The sequence below is a fragment of the Rattus norvegicus genome, chromosome 2, assembly GCF_036323735.1.
Source record: "Rattus norvegicus strain BN/NHsdMcwi chromosome 2, GRCr8, whole genome shotgun sequence".
Taxonomy (NCBI): domain Eukaryota; kingdom Metazoa; phylum Chordata; class Mammalia; order Rodentia; family Muridae; genus Rattus; species Rattus norvegicus.
This window is the reverse complement of record NC_086020.1, coordinates 50,837,210-50,862,900: the sequence shown is the minus strand read 5'-3', so window position 1 is coordinate 50,862,900 and position 25,691 is coordinate 50,837,210. Positions and strand designations below refer to the sequence as shown.

Below are 25,691 nucleotides of genomic sequence, written 5' to 3'. Positions count from 1 at the left end.
CATTTTATTTAGCTTAATTGTACATTAAATCTTTACGCAACATGGATATTTCTCCGGTGTTCCTATATTAATGCTTTTGTGCTATTTACATAATACAGAAAGTCAGGGGTAAGAATCTAAACACACATGTAAAAGAAACACAACCTTAAAAAATATAATCAATGGTCCTTGACTTACATAGAACTAAACGTTTGTGCTTAAATATCTCTTTTAAAAGGTAGAAAGGATAAGCAGCTATTCTTTTTGCAGCATTAAATAGCATTATCATTAATTGTATATGCAAGAAATGTAGTATCTTCATGATTATCAAATAAACTTTAGAAAAATAATTTGCGATAATGTTCTGAAATAAAATTATATAAGTAATTCTTCTTGAAAATCCCTTAAACACGACAGACAAAATATATATTTTATATATATGCAATTATATATGTGAATATATGCAATATATATGCAATTTAATCATCACACACACACAAACACACACACACACACCTACTACACAATGAATCAGAAGATACACAACTCCAAGGAGCTGGCCAGTTCATCCACGCAGCTGCAAAAGCAGAATGTTCTTCGACGGCTTCTCTTATGTCCTGTGCATTGAAATCCCGAATGCCAGCAAAACCTGTCATCCAAAGACACTTAAAAGTCATAAAACTTTAAGCTGAGCAAATGATGTCATTATAGGTACTTCGCCGTGGTGGCTCGCACCTGATGTTTACTGAAAACACTGATTTCTCTGCATTACCTGCAGTCAGCTATTTCCATGAGAGTTCATTTTTGTCAGTCGCTCCAGCTCGCTGCCGCATTGGGATAGCACCCACAGAGCAGCCAGCTCCTCCCCCCGGGCTAAATGTGAGACCAGAGACCCCGCTTTCCACGTGTCAGTGAAGTTAAATACAGCGTCTCCTTTCATTTTCAGTGTGTGGATCATAAATGTTATAGTCATTCTCACTACTGACAAATCAAGCCAGAAAAAAAAAAAAAACCTTCCTAAATTATGTGTTGATTCCCCAGCACTGGCGTGAGGACACAGGAACGGTGAGGCGTGGGTCTCCCCAACTACAGTAAGATTATGGATCTTGTGCTATGACTGACCACCTAAAAGAATCAAACTAAAAGGAAAAGGATAATGGGTAATATTCTCATTTCCTAGGAAGTATCCGTTTAGCAGTTCAGAGCAGCTGAACAAGGTAGGTCACGTCAGCTGGGGCTGAATGTGGATTTCAGTTCTGACCATGTGCATCAGGGCAGCATGGACAGTTTTAATGTCTTTAAGCCAGTTTGTACATTGATAAAAAAGAGAGAACTGTCTTTATGACCTGAGATAAACTGAGAATTAAACAAAACATGTCAAAGCATGTTTTACAATGAGTGCCTAGCAAGTGCCACATTCAATGAGTAAATTCCTCATCGTTAATGGGGAACTTGATTGATTAGCAGAACGTGTCACTGACCATCTAGATTCAGAACAAATAAAAAAGGGGCACATGATTTCAGTTTTCTATGACAGACTAAGTACCTAAATATGTACAACTTAAAATTCCAAAGAAATCAAGTCTTATTTTCACCCACTCAGTAAAAATTTTTCTCAGAGATTACCACAAGCAGGCACTGTGCCATTCGATTAATAGTGAAACACATACTTGAACTCACTCAAGAGCTGAACCACTGAAAAGGAATTCCCTAATTTTTTGTGTAAATTTACTCAATTAGAAAGATTCATTTTGAGGAGGAGGAGGAGGGGATAGGGTGCTTATGGACAGGAAACCAGGAAAGGGAACGACATTTGAAATGTAAATAAATATCCAATAAAAAGAAAAAAAAAGCAAGATTCATTTTCGGGGCTGGAGAGATGGCTCAGTGGTTGAGAGCATTGGCTGCTCCTCTGGGGGGCGGGGGTCCTGGGTTCAATTCTCAGTGACCACATGGTGGCTCACGGCCATCTGTGACGGGATCCGATGCCTTCTTCTAGTGTGTCTGAAGACAGCAACAATGTACTCACATACATAAAATAAATAAGTAATCTTTAAAAAAAAGATGCACTTTCATATGGGGGGAAGTTTAGTAGCAAATAATTTGGGGGGAAAATTAAGTGCCTTAAAGATGAGGGCCAGAAGCACATAGGTAGAAATGACAGGGTATCTTCTTCTTTTGATCAATTTGATAAGAAGTATGTTCAGGATGATCAAAATTTAGTAAAACTTTTTGTAACATGCTGCTTTTAATGTTAAATTCTGAAGTAAATTCTGAGGTACTATACAAGACTTGGGGAGATAGAAAGATATGTTACTGACACAAATGCCAGATCTCAACTGTCCCATACAAAGAAATATAATCTCTAAAATCCTGTAGAATTAGAGCCTATTTGTTACCTTATTAAATAAAGGTAAAAATTAGGTTTATGCGTGACTGACTTTAAAGGTAATAGGAACGAAAACCCACCAGAATACGTGTGATGTACCCGGTACAACACCTGAAGGACTTACACAACCTGTTTTTCTATATTTTATTTGCAACTTTAATCGTCATCATTAAAATTAGTTTTCTAAAAATAAGTATAAGTGATTGTTAGAAATTTAAACTCCACACCACTCCAAATACACATTACACGACACTTATAACACAGAACCAAAAGTCAGAATCCAGGAAGGAGACGAACCACAAAGAAACATGGAGTTATGTGAGCACATGAGCTGCTACCTGCCCCACTGAGAAAGATAATTTCCTCTAAGCCCTAACATGCTGAAGGTACCCTTGAGTGAGCAGGATGGGGAAAGCCTCGGAGACAGATTCTAGGCTACTTCAAGACACTGGAAGGCGACCAGTGACGAGGTGAAGTGCAGTTCTAAGAAATGGCAAAAAGAAGCTGGGCTTGGCCTGCCCTGACCATCAATGTGAATCCTTGTGTTTAAGGAAAAATGACCGAGAAGCACCATGAAAAATGGAGAAATGCACGAGGCCAAGGCAGGGAAACCTACACCACACTCTTACAGCTGGAGAAGGCGAGGTGAGACAGGCTCTGAGGATTAATGAAAGATTAAGAGTCAGAGAAACAGGTATCCCTGGCCAACAAAACAAGGAAGAAAAAGGCTTAAACAATTTTAGGTTTGAGCCGGAAGGACTAGCTAGCTAGGGATAAGCAGATGGCCAAAGGGAACATATTTTCATGTAAACCAAATTGAAGATTATTGTAGCATCATTAAGTCTAAACATTATGCTGAAATCCCATCTATTGGAAAGATTAACAGAATCTCCCAGATGTCTACTTTATTAACTCAGGAGTTTTCCTGCTTCAGCCTTTAATTTACATTTGGTCCTTAGATAATTCTCTCTTCATTTCCATGAAGCTAGTTAATAGATGTTCCCAGAAGTGCTCCAGAGAGACTCTGAAGGGTTAAAAATGATCTTCAATATTTGAGAATGTTTTCTACTTCAAGTTACTGAGATAACTTATCTTCTTTAGAGTAATAAACAGCACACATGCCCATTAACACTTCAGTGTCTTACAGAAGTGTTACAGATGATTCTACCTCTGGGTAACAGATTTTTTTCTGAGGAAAATGATTTCAACTTAAATAGTGGTGGCAAAGGGAAAAGATGAATCCTTCAAGAAAAGTTACTTCTTTGGGTTCTGCTCATGTATCCAACCACAGTTACGCTGTCTTGAGTGGACTACTCCTTGGATTCAAAATGTTTACGCTATTTATACTGGTGGCCATGAGATCATCAAGATGGGCATGTCAAATTAGCCTTGAATGAAGGCAAAGCAAATGTGTGGCTGATGCAACTAAAGGGGGAAACGGTGCTAACTACCACCAGCAGGTATGTTGTTCAATAAAAATCCACACATGCAGTTATCATAATCTTATGAGAAAATACTGAATTTTGTTTCAACAGAACTGTAAGCAGCTGTCCTAACTATTTCCTATGTATTATTCTTGCTAATAAATATTGGTAAACATTAGGTGAGCAAGGTGTCAACATAATTTTCCCCACCAGAAATCTTACACTTTTCATAGCTAATGCAAAAGGTATACATACATTTCTATAGTTTCCATTTTTAAACCAGTGGACTCTTTTTACATCTAATCAATGAATCACCAAGAACCATGGATTTTTTTTTTTACTATCACCCCAAGTTGGTCTCCCTTTGCAGCCCTGTTTCTCCCTGAGGCAGTGTGTCACAAAACCCAGCAGCACACGGGACACCTTATCCAACCATCCAAGGCACTCACTACATTTTCTTTCATTTATAGCCACTGACAGTTTTCCATGTCTATTACAAGCTGAACTGACTTTGTTCTCCTGAGTTCATAAAATATCTCAGATACGTTTTTGAAGTTAAGTCTAAGGCATTTCCAGCAACCTAAAAACAGTACAATGGTACTCATGCATATTAGCCAAGGGAATTATTACCAGAAAACACCAATAATGCATTTTTACACACTTAGCCAGTTAAGGTACCAGAAAACGATGGCAAATGAAGGTAGCCAGAAACCATGAATCACAGAGACATGCAGGGAGCGGTACTGTGCTGTGACCACATGGATCTGAAGACTAATGACGTCCAAACAAGGACAATGTCCTACTTAAGGCTGAGAAGCACTTTGGCTTGGGGTAGAGAGAGTACTAAGGACAGCAATAAAGATGAGAAGCTCTGGTGTTGTATGACCACAGCACAAGCATTTGATTTAACTCCCTTACTTTGCAGCATTATTTATGGACCAAAAGCACATCTTAGTGTCAAGACTGCAGTGTGACCCCCGATATTGAAAGCACAGTTTCCACTTCCCAGGGATAACACACTCAACACAGGATATACTTCACATGAGAACTGTTACAAATACTTCTATAGGTAATGGGTACGGTTGAGGCAAACACTTTTAACACAACTGGCAAACACTTTCTCTTTAATAAATTCTTTGGTAATAAACAGATCTTTAGCAATATTTACTTTGTGGGTTATTAACTGATTTTGCTGGTGTCTGCCCTGTCCCCCTGATCTCCCAGAGAGGGTAAACTTTATTATCTAGGTTACAGCTCACAGAACACAGCTGAAACAATGTACCTTGCTTTAATGAAAAGCAATTACACAATGAAAATACATCTTTAGGTAGGAGATGGTCTATATTGTTTACGAAACTACTCCTGGGCACAGTGAGGGCATCTTTGTCTTCGGAAAAATCTAAAACTCGGATGTTCTCCAATGAATGCTGAAATTCAAACTCCAGTGCTGTACGTCTTCCCAAGGCAAAATGTTCTTTTTGGATTCACTGATCCCCAGAGTCCTGAGTTAAAGAAAGCAAAATGAAAGAGTTAATGCCATGGTAATCTACTATAACTCACTATCACTGCAGCAAAGCAGAGGAGGCCTGCCAACTATGGGCAAAGCAAGTTCAAACAATGACGAACTAAGACAATTACAAATCAATTAAGGACATTAAGCTCTGGTGGGTGACGTCATCGCATCAACTATAGGGACATGTGTGGAAATAAAATAGAAAAATACACTTTGAGATGGGAATTTAAAAATTACATGAAACTTTTGAAGAAAACTAGCCCAAGGGAGAAAATGTATATTTATATAAAGATCCTGAAGCAACACTGGGTATGATGGTTCAAGCACGTCATCTCTGTATTCAGGAGGCTGGGACAGGGGCTGGAGAGATGGCTCAGTGGTTAAGGGCACTGACTGCTCTTCCAGAGGTCCGGAGTTCAATTCTCAGCAACCAGATGGTGGCTCACAACCATCTATAATGTTGAGACAGGATTATTAACATCTATTTTCTGGTAGAAAAGGATACTATTATTTTTTTAAAGATTTATTTATTTATTTTATGTCTATGAATACACTGTAGCTGCCTTCATGAATACCAAAAGAGGGCATTGGATCCCATTACAGATGGTTGTGAGCCATCACGTGTATGCTGGGAATTGAACTTGGGACCCCTAGAAGAACAGTTAGAGCTCTTAACTGCTGAGCCATCTCTCTAGCCCCAGATATCACTATTTTTGTATTAGTCTATATTTTCTCCTAAAACTGTGCAAATAAATTTATTCAAGCACACAATGAACTGGGCCTTTTATGAATCTGAAAAAAGTAAGGTTTAATCTATTAAAAATCACCTTTTACTATCCTGTAGAAGTAATTTACTTACCGTTTTTCTGTACCGGGGGACATTGTTTTCTATTCCATTGCTATCATCTGATTTCCTGTGTCAAAAAAAAAAAAAAAAAAAAGAAAGAAAAGGAAACACCAGATGTTCACAATGCATAAAATTAAGGCAGGGTAGTAAGCACATCACAGCTGAACTTTAAGTCTTAAATCTTCCTAATTTCTTAAAGTAATAAAAAGTGTGACAGCCATCCATGTAGGTAAGGATAATTATACTATGCCCTGTAATGTCAGTTCTTCTGCCTCACCCCCACCATGCCCAGCGTCTCTGACCACTCCTGCGTAGTCACTAGGGCCAGGGGGCTGCATCCGAACTGCTATGACAGTGGACTACCAGTCCCATGCAATTTAATTTTTACTTCCACAGCTTGCCCTACTTACTGCTTCTCTCCAGCATCTTGAGAAGCAATATCAACAGGACTCAAACTATAACAGAAAGAGTGAGGTTGCCTTTTATTTTAAATTTGGAATCCGATACATCATGTGGTCCATCCCTAATTTCATTACAGCCATCACTGAAAATGTCTTTTAGGTATAAATTAGCAAGGGTATTTTAAGCTCAATTAGATCAATCCTTGCTGTGATTCATTTTAGATACTCTAGAATTTAGTTAGGAACTAATTTTTTATCACAGGAAACATTTTCATGTTATATATCTGTATATTTGTCAGTCACTATGTGTTTTGGTATGCATTGTCCTTTTTAATTTCTTGTTAAAAAGGACTTAAAAATAAAAATACAATATCAAAACCAATAGAATGTTGTAGGTTGCTATGTAGGTGTTAGGAATTAAACACATGCAATCTGGAAGAGCATCAAATGTTCTTAACCACTGAGCCATCCCTCTACCCTCAAGAATATTATCATCTTATGCCAAGAAGTGGTTGCTGACAGGAGCCTGATACAGCTATCTTCTTGGAGGCTCTGTCAGAGCCTGACAATTACAGAAGCAAATGCTCACAGTCAACCATTGGACCAAGCACAGGGTCCCTAATGAAGGAGTTAGAGAAAGGACTGAAGGAGCTGCAGGGGTTTGCAACCCATAGGAAAAACAATATCAACCACCCAGACCCCCCCAGAGCTCCCAGGGACTAAACCACCAACCAATGAGTACACATGGAGGGACCCATGGCTCCAGCTGCATATGTAGCAGAGGATGGCCTTGTTGGTCATCAGTGGGAAGAGAATCCCTTGGTTCTGTGAAATCTGGATGCCCCAGTGTAGGAGAATGTCAGGGTGTGGAGGAGTGGGAGGAGTCATTGGGGAGCACCCTCATAGAAGCAGGGGTGAGGAGGATGGGATAGGGGGTTTCCAGAGGGGAAACAAGGAAAGGGGATAAGATTTGAAATGTAAATAAATAAAATACCCAATAAAAAAAAGAAATCTTTACAAAAAAAAATACACTGCAATAGATAATTGCTACATCTAGTAAAAATTAGAATTAGATTAACTAGACCATACAAAAAGGTTTTCATCAGTGATCAAAAACACAACCAAGGTAAAGAACCACTTAAGAATTAATACTCATTTCTGATTATTGTGCACAAAAGTCTGTCCTAACCACTTATACACAGAACTTAACAAGTGTATATAGTAGTAGCACTATGAAAACATTTGCACAAACAAAACCAGAAGTACAAAACCAGAAGTGATGAGGGTGGATTCTGATTACCAATTTCATCGCACGGATGTATACAGAAAACAGCATGCATATCAGCATCCTCTTTTGTTTTGTTTCCAACTGTGAACATTTTACTTAATTTCATATTTATCTGCATTTTACAAAAGTGAAAAAAATAAAAAAACAATACTTACAACTGTTCGATTTGTTCAAATTCTTTCCCATCATCTGTACGACAACAAACAGAAAAGATATGGCCATTAAGGACTCCGTGCTACTTTTCCAGGTTCAGTTCAACCTCCTCCTAACAACACTTTCCCAGGGAAAGACCAGACGCTCCTTCAGTAGCTATGGCTTCCTCTGCTCCCTCTTAACAGGATGCCAGACCTTACCTCAATCTCTGGTCAAGAGCTGTTCGGCACCCTAGGATTTTTTTTTCTCAAAACTGTGATGTCATTGAAGTTTTCTTTTAAAGAATTATTTATTTTATGTATATGTGTATACTGTCACTGTCTTCAGACAAATCAGAAAAAGACATCAGACCCCATTACAGAGGGTTGAGAGCCACCATGTGGTTGCTGGGAATTGAACTCAGGACCTCTGGAAGAGCAGTCAGTGCTCTAAATGTATGAGACATCTCTCCACCCTGCCACTGAAATTTTTTTTTTAAAAAAAAACTGTATAAAAATCAAAAAATAAATATAGAATAAGGGACAATTTTTCTCAAGGTTCCTCATCCAATAGCCCAGCACATAAGGGTTTCAAACAACAGGAAAGAACCCTGACTTCTGTAGGAATCTAGAAGGTTGATGAAGTCGTTTTTAAATAGAGATGGAGACACAGCTTAGTCATAAAGCACTTGTTGTAGAAGAACGAGGCTCGATGATCACTACCCAGACCCCTCATGAAAAGCCAGATGTGCTAATGCACATTTGTAATGTCAATGCGGGGACAGGGAAACAAGAGGGCACATGGAACTCAGAGGCCTGCCACTCCGGCCTAATGGGTTAGGAAAGGCCGTCTGCCAAAATAAAGTAGACAGCGTTCCTAAAAATGACACTCAAGTTTGCGCTCTGACCTCCAATACACACGCATACACAAGCACTGACACACACACACGCAATCACCCTGACACAAATGGTCAAAATAAATTATTTAAGTTAAAAAAAAAAACCCAACCATTTGACACCATTGATATTAAGCAACCAGGGCTGTTTGTTTGTTTTATTTTGTTTTTTTTTTTTTTATCTAAATCCCCATGTCAACACACATTCCCTCACTTGTGTTTAGTGGCAGCAAGAGAAGAAAGATGATTTTAACTATGACACTCTTCGAGAAGAACATCACCACGACTGTTACAACCACAAATACTGGTCCAAGTAGGAAACACGTTACAAACCATTTTTAGTTACTTTGAGTGTATACGTGCATGTGTCTGTGTCTGTGCACGTCAACCTGTGTCAATGCAGGTATTGCAGGATCAATGCTTAGGCACGGAGGTCACAGCCTGACTTCAGGTGTCTGTCCGTCCTTGACTTCCACCTTGACAGGATCTTCCTGCTCTTTTCTGCTACTGTGTATGTGAGGCTGGCTAGCCTAAAATTCCAGAGATCTGCCTTCACCTCTGTCCTTTACCTAGGAGCGCTGAGACTATAGAGGCTCGCACTATAAACTCTGGAGACTTCAGTGCAGGTTCTTAGACTTCTTAAACCAATGCTTCTACCCAGCCATCTTTCCAGCTTCTCCCCAGAACTTGTAGTGTGCAGAGCATAATATGCATCATAATTAAGTGATTATCGTACCTGGGTCATTCTTTTTCTTCTGCGTGTACACTTCACAAAGCAGGATGATGGCCACTAAGAGGATGACTTCAGCAATTATGGCAAGGAATGGCTTGAGAGGCACCATGAAACTCAGCACAACCAGCTTAATGTGTTCCTCACTCTCCCCTAACGGGAAGGCTGCCCGGCACCAGTAGGATCCTCCATCTTCCTCCAAAAGGTGCTTTACCTTGAGCTTTGTTTCGTTAGCATAGGAACCATTTATATCAAACTTATCATTCACGTGAACATCGATGGGAACCTAAGGCAAAGAGACATTAAACCCCTTACATAATGCAAAAAGAGATACGTGTCCCATGTGATCTTATTCTGAGCAAGGCTGAAAAGATGGAGACAAGGAAACCACTTACCAGAAAGGGGCATATGAAAATGTATGAGACATTCTATAAAACAGAGCTTTAACGTCACCGGGGCGTTGGTATTCCAGCAGCAAGCAAAGGGGGGAAAAGTCTATTCAGCTAGACAAGTGTATGTCTAGGTCACCATTAGTAACTATTAGGTGAGAATTCAAGGCAGAAAATCAGGTCCAGTCATCTTGGGTTTTCATTCTCATGTATGACTAGCTCTCCACAAAGACAGACAGGTACAAAAGGAACAATGCTCCTCTAAAGACAGTGTTCTGGCCATTCCTCTGAAGATTAATCTAGCCTGACAGCACTAGTTCCCTACACTGACGGCCAGGAGCAGCTCCAGTGGCCAGCTCTCTGTGATGTCTTAGACCCCAGTTCCCCCCTTTCATGCCCCAGTTTCTTCCTCTCCCAGGTAGACTAGCTTCTGAGATCTACTGGGTTTTCCTCAGGCTCACACACTCACACTTAGAAGCCGTTATACTTAGTCTATTTAAATTAAATTTTATTCTCAGGACACTTGATGCCTTTACTCCTCAATCACTGGCCTGAGATGTTCAATTAAGTGCTAATCTGCACATAAATGTTCTCAGAGGTTATCCAAGGAAGAATTCTCTGCACATGTATTTGGGAAGAGGAATAAAGATCGTTGCCCATCTCTATGTAGACAGGCAGCATGGACTGATAATAGGACAAAAACCACCATGTGAATCAGAGACAATAAATCAGCAGACTGAAGTTTAAGAAAAAGTTCAGAGCTAATTCTGACACCGATGATGACTTTCATTTTGAAATGGTACTTGAATTAAAATGTTGACCTGCGACCCCTTCCCTGGCCCTGTCTCATCCAGGCTCAATGCCAAAGTAAGAGGATAATGATTCCTACAGAAAAGCACAAGGATGCCCAGAAGGACATTCTATGACGTTAATATAAGTTGACTCAGGCTCCAGTTTGTCTGCTATCACGTCTGCATGAATTTATTAGGCTATGTATTCCAAAGACCACAGCTGATGCTTGGTTTTACATTTATATGTCATTTCCAGCTACCTGCCCTAATCAGCCATAAGACAAAAGGCAGAGGACTCCTTGTTTAAACTGCCTCCAGCCATTTTCCTGGAGCTTTAAAGTATTATCATTATCACAGAAGCAGACATGCTCCTTCCCCGGCCTTTCTTCCAAAGCATCCAGTTTCTTTCAGACGAAATTAACACCTCATTACAAGATCTGTTGCTTCATGTGCTCCATATAGAATTACAGATTTTCTTCAATGGGATTTTAATTTGAATACTCATTAGCACCAAGGAATGATAAGAGTACCCCTAGAATACCATGTCCCAAGTTTCAAGCTCTTTGAGGCAATCTGAGTGAGGAAGTGGATAATTTATTCACTGGACACTCTTGTTTTCTTCCCAACAGCTCTATAAGGTCAATTGTCTTAGATGTATAAAGCTTTGAAATGCACCATCCCACTCCTTCCCCCAATGCCTAAAGCACCCCATAGGGCCAATGACCCAAAAAAACCCAAGACCTAAGTTTAAGTGACCAAATTTACCTTTGTTTTTTTTGTTTTGTTTTTGTTTTTGTTTGTTTTTTTGTTTGTTCGTTTGTTTTGTTTTTTTTTGCTCAAATGGTTGTCAAATGGTGAAACGTGTCGGATATTTCAGGAGACAAGCTGGAAAGGGAGTCTGGCATTTTGTTTTTTGTGTCCCTAGTTACTGGCAAAAAGTGAGGCTTTTTTATTAAACTTATTTCTAGCCTTGTCAACTACAAATACTTTGGCTGTGCCTTGTTACAGAGTCTGAGGTATCATCAAACTCTCTATACATGGTTTGAAAACACAACGATCATCCCGCTTCACCTTCCCACAGGTCTTGGATTACAGGCATTTGTCCCTACACCAGGCAACGAGTCTCTCCTTTGTTTATTTCTAATTTTGTTTTGTAGCAGAGCCTTGCTATTCAGCCTTGGTTAGTCTGGTTTTAAATGGTCCCGTTTCTTTGGTCCAGGTTAAACACAAAGCAATCTTCCTGTCTCAGTTTCCTCAGTACTGGGATTACATGCACAAGCCATCATGCCTATCCTGAAAATAAATTTTAATTATATTTCGACGAATTTTCTTTTAAAGAATAAATTGCAAAATCTAAAAAAAAAAAAAAAAGAGTTGAATATGGCCCAATAAAGCATTAAAAGTGTCTTCACACATATAATATAGTACCCTGAGAACACCCAATGACAATTCCATTTATTACCTTGGTCACTTGGTAATTACCAGTTATAATAGAAATATTAGTTTTCCTAGGAATTTTAAGCCAGTTATAATCTTATTTATGAACTAAAAGTTTTCTTGTTTTGTTTTCTTCAAATCAGAGAAAGATCTTTTGTGTTTACATGTGTGTATACCTGTGTGAGTGGGTGTGTGAGCATGCTTTTATGTGTGGTGTATGTGGAAGCCACAGATAAGCATCCAGTGCCTTCCACAATTGCACTGCACTTGGTTTTTGGGAGAGTCTCTCATTAAATCTTGATTTCACTAGCAATACTCGACTGTGAGGCCAGCAAGCCTCTGGGATCATCCTGATCATCCTGTCTCCCACCTCTCTAACACTTGGATTACTAGTGTGCCTCACTTTCTATATGGGTACAGGGGATCCAAACTCTGGTCCTCCAGCTTGAAGGGCAAGCACTTTCACCAACTGAATCGTCTTCCTAGCCCCAGGAAATACCATCTTACCTGTGCAGTTCCATTACTCATGTACCAAGTCCAATTTAAAGGAAGACAATTTTGACATTCACACTTCAGCACAGTAGAATCCCCCACGTAAGTGATCAAAGGCTTGTTTTTCCCATGAACTTTGGGTACTAAGAAAAAAATTAGGAAAAAAATGTGTATTATTGAAATGGTTTAAGCAAAAGAAATGTACTAGACTTGCAGACATTTCCCCACTTCTTTTCTCCCTAATGTATTGTTCTCTTTGCGCAATTCTGACTATACATAAAATAAAACCAACTTGTAGTCTTTAGGAGACATCAGCAGTAGTGGTTAATAGTCCTGGATGGATGACTGCAATAGACAACTGGAAGGGAAGCCTCCAGTGATTAAAACTCTAACCATTCCACGTTTGCAACAAACTATTAACTATTAAATTGTTGAGCAAAAAAAAAAAAAAGTGTCCTCCTCTTAAGGCTGTTCTTTCTTCCCACTGACTGAGATACTGGAAGTTTCTTCAGAGCTTTACCCTTACGAGGCATGAATAAAAAGGCAACATTTTCAGGCGAGAAAACAGTCTTAATTGGTGCAGATTTGTAAAGAGCCAGCAGAGTCAAAAAAGGTGGTGACACAAAGGGACAAAGGAAAGTCGAGGGGGAACAGGGATGTGGCTCCATGGAGAGTGCAGGCCCAGGGTGCAGAGCCCTGCACTGTCAAGGGAAAATTAGAGCACAGAAAACGAGAGAGCTAAAAAGAGTTACAGCATGATTTCAAAAGAACATACACTGACGCTAACTATGGTAAGTCTCTTAGTCAGGAAAGTTTGAAGTATACACAATTAGTAACAATGATGAGGAACCCAAAGTCGGAAAAATGAAAATTTAAATACCTGAACAGTCTGCTTAGAGAAACTCTAACACATCAACAGAAGCACTCACTGGAAAGCCACAAGGCAAAATTTGCCCTGTCTGGAGATGGATCAATAATGATACCTTTGTTTTCTTTCTTTTTTCTAATTTTACTAATTTAAAGATTTTTTAAAAATTTGTATGTTCTGCTTACTAAGTTAACAAGCAAAGGAAAATAGATAAAAACTACTGTAGTATCTAAAGGTTATATTATGGGGTCAAAATTTACTTTCAAGTGCAGAGATTAAGAAGATTTTCTACTTCTACAGCAAGGACGGACTCTAGATAAAATATGTGCTGTCCAGGGGTTCTTGAATTTTCTACTGAGCCTATTCATGATGCATGAATTGTAAAGATGGGAATCAGAAAAAATAAAACAGTAACTATTGGAAAAGAAATTATACTGTTAATAACCAAAAAAGGACCAAAACTAGGGTTTCTTTGGTGGCTTCTGTCCTTAGGTGAGCATGGCCCCAGTGTCAGAGATAGAAAAAGGTTCTATCTGTAACTGTTTAAAGTGAAGCCAAGTCACTGGGCTTGATCTACTTATACAGATCATCCTTGTTCTCTTCAGGATGATCAATGGCGTGTGGTGGGGCCCTGTCATCAGGAAAGAGAGGCACAGGAGACGAGGACACCACTAACTCAGACATAAATACTTCACTAATTAAATGATGACAGATGGGGCAATCTCTACATCAGTGGCTGTGATACGTTGAAAGTGTCTTCCACAGTCTCTGACCTTTGAATACGTGGTCCCTGTTGGTGACTGTTTAGGGAGGTTTAGGGTGTGGCCTTGCTCAACACAGTGTTCAGCGGATTTTGACAGCATAAAAACGTGTGGCCCTTGAGTTTGATTTTCCTGCCTCCGGCTTGAGTTTTAAGATGTGAGCGCACAGCTTCTGCTCGGGCCACCATACTTCCCTTCTATGATGGACTCTTAAACCTCTGGAGCCGTCAGCCCAAATAAACTCTTTGCTCTCTAAGTTGCCTTGGGGATAGTGCTTTAACTCCAGTGGCAGGAAGTAACCTGAGATGCTGGTTCTCATACTCTGTAACCACAGATGCATGGTTTGATTAAACTAGCCATTACAGACAGTTTTACAGAAACCAAGGATATGAACCACCAATCAGGCAGCACAGTCGAGACAGGCACTTTGTGACATCACTAGGGGACATGATTAGAGGTGAGCATATATGAATAGATTAAGGTGCTTGGATTCCGATCATCCCACCCAGAAGAAACTGGTAGGCCGACCCTACAGGAAGAGCTTAGCATTCCTTTTCCTAACTCACACGCCAAACTGACTGACACCTGCTAAGCAGAAGTTCCTAAGGATTATCTCTAAGATCAGGTCTAAGTGTTGGAAGGAGTCAGCACCGTTCTAACAATGCCGTGCACATAAGAGTTCCAGCCGGGGTTTTACCGGAAGTCCCACACCCGCGGATCCCGGCCCGCAGCAGCTCTCTGCTCCCAGACCCCATGAGAGAGAGACCCAACCGCCTGGTCAGGTGGACACTCCTGAGGCGGCAGAGCGGAAGAGACCACCAACACTGCTCACCCCTGCTGACATCCCTGGCCCAAGAGGAAACTGTATAACGCCTCTGGGCTCACGTGGGGGAGGGCCCAGGAGCGGCAGGACCCCTGCCTGAGACACCGCCGGAACCTGAAGGAAACAGACCGGATAAACAGTTCTCTGCACCCAAATCCCGTGGGAGGGAGAGCTAAACCTTCAGAGAGGCAGACAAGCCTGGGAAACCAGAAGAGACTGCTCTCTGCACACACATCTCGGACGCCAGAGGAAAAAGCCAAAGACCATCTGGAACCCTGGTGCACTGAAGCTCCCGGAAGGGGCGGACAGGTCTTCCTGGTTGCTGCCGCTGCAGAGAGTCCGTGGGCAGCACCCCACGAGCGAACCTGAGCCTCGGGACCACAGGTAAGACCACCTTTTCTGCTGCAAGAAAGCTGCCTGGTGAACTCAAGACACAGGCCCACAGGAACAGCTGAAGACCTGTAGAGAGGAAAAACTACACGCCCGAAAGCAGAACACTCTGTCCCCATAACTGGCTGAAAGGAAACAGGAAAACAGGTCTACAGCACTCCTGACACACAGGCTTATAGGACAGTCTAGCCACTGTCAGAAATAGCAGAACAAAGTAACACTAGAGATAATCTGATGGCGAGAGGCAAGCGCAGGAACCCAAGCAACAGAAACCAAGACTGCATGCCATCATCGGAGCCCAATTCTCCCGCCAAAACAAACATGGAATATCCAAACACACCAGAAAAGCAAGATCTAGTTTCAAAATCATATTTGATCATGATGCGGGAGGACTTCAAGAAAGACGTGAAGAACTCCCTTAGAGAACAAGTAGAAGCCTACAGAGAGGAATCGCAAAAATGCCTGAAAGAATTCCAGGAAAACATAAATAAACAAGTAGAAGCCCATAGAGAGGAGACACAAAAATCCCTGAAAGAATTCCAGGAAAACACAATCAAACAGTTGAAGGAATTAAAAATGGAAATAGAAGCAATCAAGAAAGAACACATGGAAACAACCCTGGATATAGAAAACCAAAAGAAGAGACAAGGAGCTGTAGATAGAAGCTTCACCAACAGAATACAAGAGATGGAAGAGAGAATCTCAGGAGCAGAAGATTCCATAGAAATCATTGACTCAACTGTCAAAGATAATGTAAAGCGGAAAAAGCTACTGGTCCAAAACATACAGGAAATCCAGGACTCAATGAGAAGATCAAAACTAAGGATAATAGGTATAGAAGAGAGTGAAGACTCCCAGCTCAAAGGACCAGTAAATATCTTCAAAAAAATCATAGAAGAAAACTTCCCTAACCTAAAAAAAGAGATACCCATAGACATACAAGAAGCCTACAGAACTCCAAATAGATTGGACCAGAAAAGAAACACCTCCCGTCACATAATAGTCAAAACAACAAACGCACAAAATAAAGAAGGAATATTAAAAGCAGTAAGGGAAAAAGGTCAAGTAACATATGAAGGCAGACGTATCAGAATCACACCAGACTTCTCGCCAGAAACTATGAAGGCCAGAAGATCCTGGACTGATGTCATACAGACCCTAAGAGAACACAAATGCCAGCCCAGGTTACTGTATCCAGCAAAACTCTCAATTAACATTGATGGAGAAACCAAGATATTCCATGACAAAACCAAATTTACACAATATCTTTCTACAAATCCAGCACTACAAAGGATAATAAATGGTAAAGCCCAACATAAGGAGACAAGCTATACCCTAGAAGAATCAAGAAACTAATCGTCTTGGCAACAAAACAAAGAGAATGAAAGCACACAAACATAACCTCACATCCAAATATGAATATAACGGGAAGCAATAATCACTATTCCTTAATATCTCTCAATATCAATGGCCTCAACTCCCCAATAAAAAGACATAGATTAACAAACTGGATACGCAACGAGGACCCTGCATTCTGCTGCCTACAGGAAACACACCTCAGAGACAAAGACAGACACTACCTCAGAGTGAAAGGCTGGAAAACAACTTTCCAAGCAAATGGTCAGAAGAAGCAAGCTGGAGTAGCCATTCTAATATCAAATAAAATCAATTTTCAACTAAAAGTCATCAAAAAAGATAAGGAAGGACACTTCATATTCATCAAAGGAAAAATCCACCAAGATGAACTCTCAATCCTAAATATCTATGCCCCAAATACAAGGGCACCTACATATGTAAAAGAAACCTTACTAAAGCTCAAAACACACATTGCACCTTACACAATAATAGTGGGAGATTTCAACACCCCACTCTCATCAATGGACAGATCATGGAAACAGAAATTAAACAGAGATGTAGACAGACTAAGAGAAGTCATGAGCCAAATGGACTTAACGGATATTTATAGAACATTCTATCCTAAAGCAAAAGGATATACCTTCTTCTCAGCTCCTCATGGTACTTTCTCCAAAATTGACCATATAATTGGTCAAAAAACGGGCCTCAACAGGTACAGAAAGATAGAAATAATCCCATGCGTGCTATCGGACCACCACGGCCTAAAACTGGTCTTCAATAAAAATAAGGGAAGAATGCCCACATATACGTGGAAATTGAACAATGCTCTACTCAATGATAACCTGGTCAAGGAAGAAATAAAGAAAGAAATTAAAAACTTTTTAGAATTTAATGAAAATGAAGATACAACATACTCAAACTTATGGGACACAATGAAAGCTGTGCTAAGAGGAAAACTCATAGCGCTGAGTGCCTGCAGACAGAAACAGGAAAGAGCATATGTCAGCAGCTTGACAGCACACCTAAAAGCTCTAGAACAAAAAGAAGCAAATACACCCAGGAGGAGTAGAAGGCAGGAAATAATCAAACTCAGAGCTGAAATCAACCAAGTAGAAACAAAAAGGACCATAGAAAGAATCAACAGAACCAAAAGTTGGTTCTTTGAGAAAATCAACAAGATAGATAAACCCTTAGCCAGACTAACGAGAGGACACAGAGAGTGCGTCCAAATTAACAAAATCAGAAATGAAAAGGGAGACATAACTACAGATTCAGAGGAAATTCAAAAAATCATCAGATCTTACTATAAAAACCTATATTCAACAAAACTTGAAAATCTTCAGGAAATGGACAATTTCCTAGACAGATACCAGGTATCGAAGTTAAATCAGGAACAGATAAACCAGTTAAACAACCCCATAACTCCTAAGGAAATAGAAGCAGTCATTAAAGGTCTCCCAACCAAAAAGAGCCCAGGTCCAGACGGGTTTAGTGCAGAATTCTATCAAACCTTCATAGAAGACCTCATACCAATATTATCCAAACTATTCCACAAAATTGAAACAAATGGAGCCCTACCGAATTCCTTCTACGAAGCCACAATTACTCTTATACCTAAACCACACAAAGACCCAACAAAGAAAGAGAACTTCAGACCAATTTCCCTTATGAATATCGACGCAAAAATACTCAATAAAATTCTGGCAAACCGAATTCAAGAGCACATCAAAACAATCATCCACCATGATCAAGTAGGCTTCATCCCAGGCATGCAGGGATGGTTTAATATACGGAAAACCATCAACGTGATCCATCATATAAACAAACTGAAAGAACAGAACCACATGATCATTTCATTAGATGCTGAGAAAGCATTTGACAAAATTCAACACCCCTTCATGATAAAAGTCCTGGAAAGAATAGGAATTCAAGGCCCATACCTAAACATAGTAAAAGCCATATACAGCAAACCAGTTGCTAACATTAAACTAAATGGAGAGAAACTTGAAGCAATCCCACTAAAATCAGGGACTAGACAAGGCTGCCCACTCTCTCCCTACTTATTCAATATAGTTCTTGAAGTTCTAGCCAGAGCAATCAGACAACAAAAGGAGATCAAGGGGATACAGATCAGAAAAGAAGAGGTCAAAATATCACTATTTGCAGACGACATGATAGTATATTTAAGTGATCCCAAAAGTTCCACCAGAGAACTACTAAAGCTGATAAACAACTTCAGCAAAGTGGCTGGGTATAAAATTAACTCAAATAAATCAGTAGCCTTCCTCTACACAAAAGAGAAACAAGCCGAGAAAGAAATTAGGGAAACAACACCCTTCATAATAGACCCAAATAATATAAAGTAACTCGGGGTGACTTTAACCAAGCAAGTAAAAGATCTGTACAATAAGAACTTCAAGACACTGAGGAAAGAAATTGAAGAAGACCTCAGACGATGGAAAGATCTCCCATGCTCATGGATTGGCAAGATTAATATAGTAAAAATGGCCATTTTACCAAAAGCAATCTACAGATTCAATGCAATCCCCATCAAAATACCAATCCAATTCTTCAAAGAGTTAGACAGAACAATTTGCAAATTCATCTGGAATAACAAAAAACCCAGGATAGCTAAAGCTATCCTCAACAATAAAAGGACTTCAGGGGGAATCACTATCCCTGAACTCAAGCAGTATTACAGAACAATAGTGATAAAAACTGCATGGTATTGGTACAGAGACAGACAGATAGACCAATGGAATAGAATTGAAGACCCAGAAATGAACCCACACACCTATGGTCACATGATTTTTGACAAAGGAGCCAAAACCATCCAATGGAAAAAAGATAGCATTTTCAGCAAATGGTGCTGGTTCAACTGGAGGGCAACATGTAGAAGAATGCAGATCGATCCATGCTTATCACCCTGTACAAAGCTTAAGTCCAAGTGGATCAAGGACCTACACATCAAACCAGACACACTCAAACTAATAGAAGAAAAACTAGGGAAGCATCTGGAACATATGGGCACTGGAAAAAATTTCCTGAACAAAACACCAATGGCTTATGCTCTAAGATCAAGAATCGACAAATGGGATCTCATAAAACTGCAAAGCTTCTGTAAGGCAAAGGACACTGTGGTTAGGACAAAACGGCAACCAACAGATTGGGAAAAGATCTTTACCAATCCTACAACAGATAGAGGCCTTATATCCAAAATATACAAAGAACTCAAGAAGTTAGACCGCAGGGAAACAAATAACCCTATTAAAAAATGGGGTTCAGAGCTAAACAAAGAATTCACAGCTGAGGAATGCCGAATGGCTGAGAAACACCTAAAGAAATGTTCAACATCTTTAGTCATAAGGGAAATGCAAATCAAAACAACCCTGAGATTTCACCTCACACCAGTGAGAATGGCTAAGATCAAAAACTCAGGTGACAGCAGATGCTGGCGAGGATGCGGAGAAAGAGGAACACTCCTCCATTGTTGGTGGGATTGCAGACTGGTACAACCATTCTGGAAATCAGTCTGGAGGTTCCTCAGAAAATTGGACATTGAACTGCCTGAGGATCCAGCTATACCTCTCTTGGGCATATACCCAAAAGATGCCTCAACATATAAAAGAGACACGTGCTCCACTATGTTCATTGCAGCCTTATTTATAATAGCCAGAAACTGGAAAGAACCCAGATGCCCTTCAACAGAGGAATGGATACAGAAAATGTGGTACAGCTACACAATGGAATATTACTCAGCTATCAAAAACAACGAGTTTATGAAATTCGTAGGCAAATGGTTGGAACTGGAAAATATCATCCTGAGTGAGCTAACCCAATCACAGAAAGACATACATGGTATGCACTCATTGATAAGTGGCTATTAGCCCAAATGCTTGAATTACCCTAGATCCCTAGAACAAACGAAACTCAAGACGGATGATCAAAATGTGAATGCTTCACTCCTTCTTTAAATGAGGAAAAAGAATACCCTTGGCAGGGAAGGGAGAGGCAAAGATTAAAACAGAGACTGAAGGAACACCCATTCAGAGCCTGCCCCACATGTGGCCCATACATATACAGCCACCCAATTAGACAAGATGGATGAAGCAAAGAAGTGCAGACCGACAGGAGCTGGATGTAGATCGCTCCTGAGAGACACAGCCAGAATACAGCAAATACAGAGGCGAATGCCAGCAGCAAACCACTGAACTGAGAATAGGTCCCCCGTTGAAGGAATCAGAGAAAGAACTGGAAGAGCTTGAAGGTGCTCGAGACCCCAAAAGTACAACAATGTCAAGCAACCAGAGCTTCCAGGGACTAAGCCACTACCTAAAGACTATACATGGACTGACCCTGGACTCTGACCCCATAGGTAGCAATGAATATCCTAGTAAGAGCACCAGTGGAAGGGGAAGCCCTGGGTCCTGCTAAGACTGAACCCCCAGTGAGCTAGACTATGGGGGGAGGGCGGCAAGGGGGGAGGGTTGGGAGGGGAACACCCATAAGGAAGGGGAGGTGGGAGGGGGATGTTTGTCCGGAAATGGGAAAGGGAATAACACTTGAAATGTATATAAGAAATACTCAAGTTAATAAAAAAAAAAAAAAAAAGAGTTCCAGCCGGGGAACAAATATTTGGCACATATGACAGCCATGCAGCCATGCTACCTATAAGTATCTTATGGGTAGGGCATTATACTTCTGCTATGTTCTCGTAAAGGGTTACACGAGAGTTCAACAAATGGAAAGTGCTTGGTACATGATAACTGTCACAAGGGTTCCAACTTTTATTGGGATGATGCCCCGATATAGCTCCCTTAATCATGATTCCCCGTAATTAATGGCTGTGCCCTTTATACGTCGTGCCATTAGCCACCTTCATGAGAAAATTATTGTCCACTGTGGTTTTTAGGTCAGCTAGCTAGCCTTTGGGAGCAGAGGAGAAATGAGTTCTACAGAGGGAAGTGAGGGAGGACTGTACTTCACGTATGTACATCTTAGGACTGTGTAGACGTCTGAAATCACTCACGAACCGTCAACCGAGTTCCTGTATGATTCACCCAGACCATCTGGAAAGGGAGACGCTGAGGAGAGATGAATAAAGTGTCGAGACAGAAGGGAAAGAAGAAGCATGAAGAAACATTAGCTGCAGACTCTAGAGACCCTAGTCCATCCAAATGCCATACTGTAGACAACTCTTCCTAGAAGCCGTGAGGCTTCTACCGTGCAGACCACACAGCCGAGCACTGGCTAACATTAGGTATGTGTGCTGTCGTTCAGAAGTTTTAACAATCTAAACCGGGCTGCCCGGCTAGGTCCTTACGAATGATTAGAAACAGCTGTCTTAAAAGATCAGAACAACCTTCCTTCTAGACCTCCTATGTGGAAGAGAAAGGATACTCACTCGAAGGCTAAGAATAAAAAGGAAACACCTCGCTTACAGCATATAGTTTACAATGAGAAAATACAGAAGAAAAGCAGACAATAATTTGATTTAAAAAAAAAACAAGAGCTAAAACTTTAGGAAAACAATTTTAATCTAAATGGATTTCGGTGGAAAGGGCATGTGGGAGAGACATCTCCCACATAGGTCGCGACTTCTATATGCTTAGTCCCACATCCTCTGAATACTGAAATCACCTCGGGACTCACTTATAATCCAGATGGCTCTGATATGGAGGAAACTAACTGTTCTGAGAAAATGGGAAGCAATTCCCAGATCCAAGGGAAAGAGCAGACCATCTGTCTTGCTACTAATATAACGAGTATATTTTAAGTTATTGAGGAAAAGAAAATGATTAAACGTCAAAATGGTAAAGGCTCATCTAGGCAGGATCCCAGAACATTTTATTCTGATTTGTTTTTGCTTAGGGCAGGGTCAATTTCCTCACTAAAAATTGGTGGTGGGAGCTGCCTCAGGCTGGACAACGGTCCGTGGACGGAGGTCTCTGCTAGACTCTATGTAAATCCCTTTCATTCACTCAGCACTCCTGTTGGAGCCCTAGAGAGCAGAACTGACACTGACAGTACTCGCTAGTATTGTAGTACACTGGCTGGCTGGTCTGTTTTCTAGAAGTGGAAATTTAGAGAAATAAACAATGCCATCTCTATTGATCCTGTTTCCCCACTACTCAGATGACTGGTCATCTTCTTCTCAGAGTCATCAGCACTGCTGAGTTCAGGTGGTAGAGAATAGATTAGTCCACTTTGATCAATCAGTAAGCCGTAAGTGCCCACGCTGTCACACTTCCTGAGATTCGATAGATAGGCTTATATTCCTAGCTAGCCAACAGTCACGTTATCTGGTTCCTCTTTATGCATGTTTCCCTATCTGTGGTTTTGTTGTGAGGAGGGGAGACTGGAGAGCGGGGGACTGAGCTACTCTCGGATATCCTGACAAAGCACCCTCATGCTGCACCACGCCACCATCTCACCAGACTTCTTCACAAAGCACGAAGCAGTAGGTGAGGCTCTATTATGGTAGCACCATGTTTGACGGCTGATGGTTCACTCTAGGGCATAGAGGGCTCCCCTTATTTTGGAAGAGGTGCCAAATAGAGACCTACAAATCAAGCACAGATGAGAACTTGCCTCACCTTTTTCTGAAGCCACAAGGTGCCCTCCAAACCTGAAATGGAGCTGAGCCACACTTCTCAAGGACCATTTGGAAAAGCAGAAAGAGAAGGTTCTTTTAGACCCCTGGTTCATGAACTTCTTGAGGCAGCCTCAGCTCACCATTAGGTTAACAGTGTCTGAAGGGCAAATTCTGAAGCCCAGCATTGGTCAGGGTCAGGTTTTGTTATCCTGAGATCTTTATCTTTTAGATACTCTATTTTTCAAAGCTGGCACATACTTCTGTTAAGGTTTCTATTGAGGTGATGAAACACCATGACTTAAAATAACTTGGGGAAGGAAGGGTTTATTTCAGCTTACAACTCTCAGGTCACACCTCATCACTAAGAGAAATCAGGACAAGAACTCAGGGCAGGAAAAGAGCTAGAGGAAGGATCTGTTGCCAAGGCCATGGAGGGGTGCTGCTTACTGACTAGTTTCCTCTGCCTGCTTTCTAAACAGCACCCAGGACCAACAACCCAGAGTTAACACCACCTACAGTGAAGTAGGCCCTTCCACGCCAACCAACATCAAGAAATTGCATCACTACAGACCAATCTGGTGGGGGCACTTTCTCATGTGAGGTTCTTTCTTTCAAAGTAACTCTACCTTCTGTCAAACTGACACAAAACTAGCCAGCAGAGTATGCTTCCTTCTCAAAGTAGGTCACGCTTTGGCCGGAAATCATGTGTTGAAATTCGACCAAAAGATTGACACGTATCCACAAACTGAGAAGCAGAAGCAGAAAAAGTCAAGTTTGGACAGAGAGTGGAGAAACAGGATGTTGAGGTTTAGTCATTTGCTATCTATTGTTAATAGTGAGTGTGCCCCCCTCACCCGAGACCTGGTTGTTCTGGGGAACTCGAGTCTGCCAGAGTCATCCATTGGAAAGTAGATTTTAACAGCATAGAGGGTAGGCAGCTGCCCAGCTTTTGTACTATTTAAGGATTATTGTAAATATAAAGGTTGTATGCGTTTCCTTTTTTTTAATCTGGGAACTAAATTGTCCAACATGGGTAGAAACCCTAGGCTGTGGTTAATTTCTACAACAACAGGAGAAACTATTTCTCAGTAAAGCTTTGTGAAGGAGATGCCCAGGACACAGAACAGGCAGCGAGAAGGGCTAATCAATCAAGTATTCTTTAAGAGCTGGATAAGAAGCCATGGCTGTGACCTTAAACTGGTTCATCTGAATGCTGGGATCAGGCTACAGTCCACATAAGTAACATCGGGTGACAACCCGGAAACGGAGAAGCTCATAGATTGAAAACAAAACCTCTTTCCTATTATTCTCTTATGCGTCTCAACGGTTAGTCAAGCAGAAATTGAGAACTTGGTTAAACAAGATGCTTTCTCTAAAAGTGCCCAGCTTCCCATCACCTCTACTTGGCTCAGTGTAATGACCAATAGCCTTATGGACTTGAATTATACATATATTGAGTTAGGGACTCACTGGGTAGTTCTGGCTGGCCTAGGTTTCAATATATAAACTGGAATGGCTTAAAGAGATCTACATGCCTCTGCCTCCAGAGTGATGAGATTTCCAACAAAGGGGAGAGAAAACCTGTCAAGACCATATCCAGAGGTTGTCAGGCACAGCCCCTGAATGGGGGGTGGGGCCACCCACCCATCTACAAAGTTTTAAACCAGACTGGCTCCTATCTAAAGGAAAGGCCATTCAGAGACGATCCCACTTGGGGATCCATTCCACAAGCAGGCACCAAACCCAGACACTATTGTGGATGCCAAGTAGTGCTTGATGACAGGGGCCTGATAAAGTTGTCTCCTGAGAGGCTCTGCCAGAGCCTGACCAGTACAGAGGCAGAAGCTCACAGCCAACCATTGAACTGAGAAGAGGGTGCAGAATGGAGGAGTCAGAGAAAGGGCTGAAAGAGCTGATAGGGTTAGCAACCCCACCGGAAGAACAACAATATCAACCAACCAGAACCCCCCCCCCCCAGCTCCCAGGGACTAAACCACCAACTAAAGAATATACTGGACAGACCCATGGCTCCAGCTGCATATGTAGCAGAGGATGGCCTTGTCTGGCATCAATGGGAGGAAAGGCTCTTGGTCCTATGAAGGCTTGATGCCCCAGTGTAGGGGAATGCCAGGGAGGTGAGGTAAGAGTGGGTGAGTGGGTAGGTGAGTACCTTCACAGAGGCAGAGGTAGG

The 25,691-nt window shown here is 41.1% G+C and overlaps 1 protein-coding gene across 1 annotated transcript in view; it reads right to left on the bottom strand.

The window, feature by feature from the left end:
* Positions 1-4,899: 4,899 nt before the first annotated feature.
* Positions 4,900-25,691, bottom strand: part of Emb (embigin) — a 54,534-nt gene continuing 33,742 nt past the window's right edge. The window contains 5 exon segments of the mRNA NM_053719.1: positions 4,900-5,294; positions 6,165-6,219; positions 7,997-8,030; positions 9,605-9,884; positions 12,723-12,850. Of these exon segments, the coding sequence (NP_446171.1) occupies positions 5,277-5,294; positions 6,165-6,219; positions 7,997-8,030; positions 9,605-9,884; positions 12,723-12,850 (515 nt within the window). The 3' untranslated portion in view covers positions 4,900-5,276.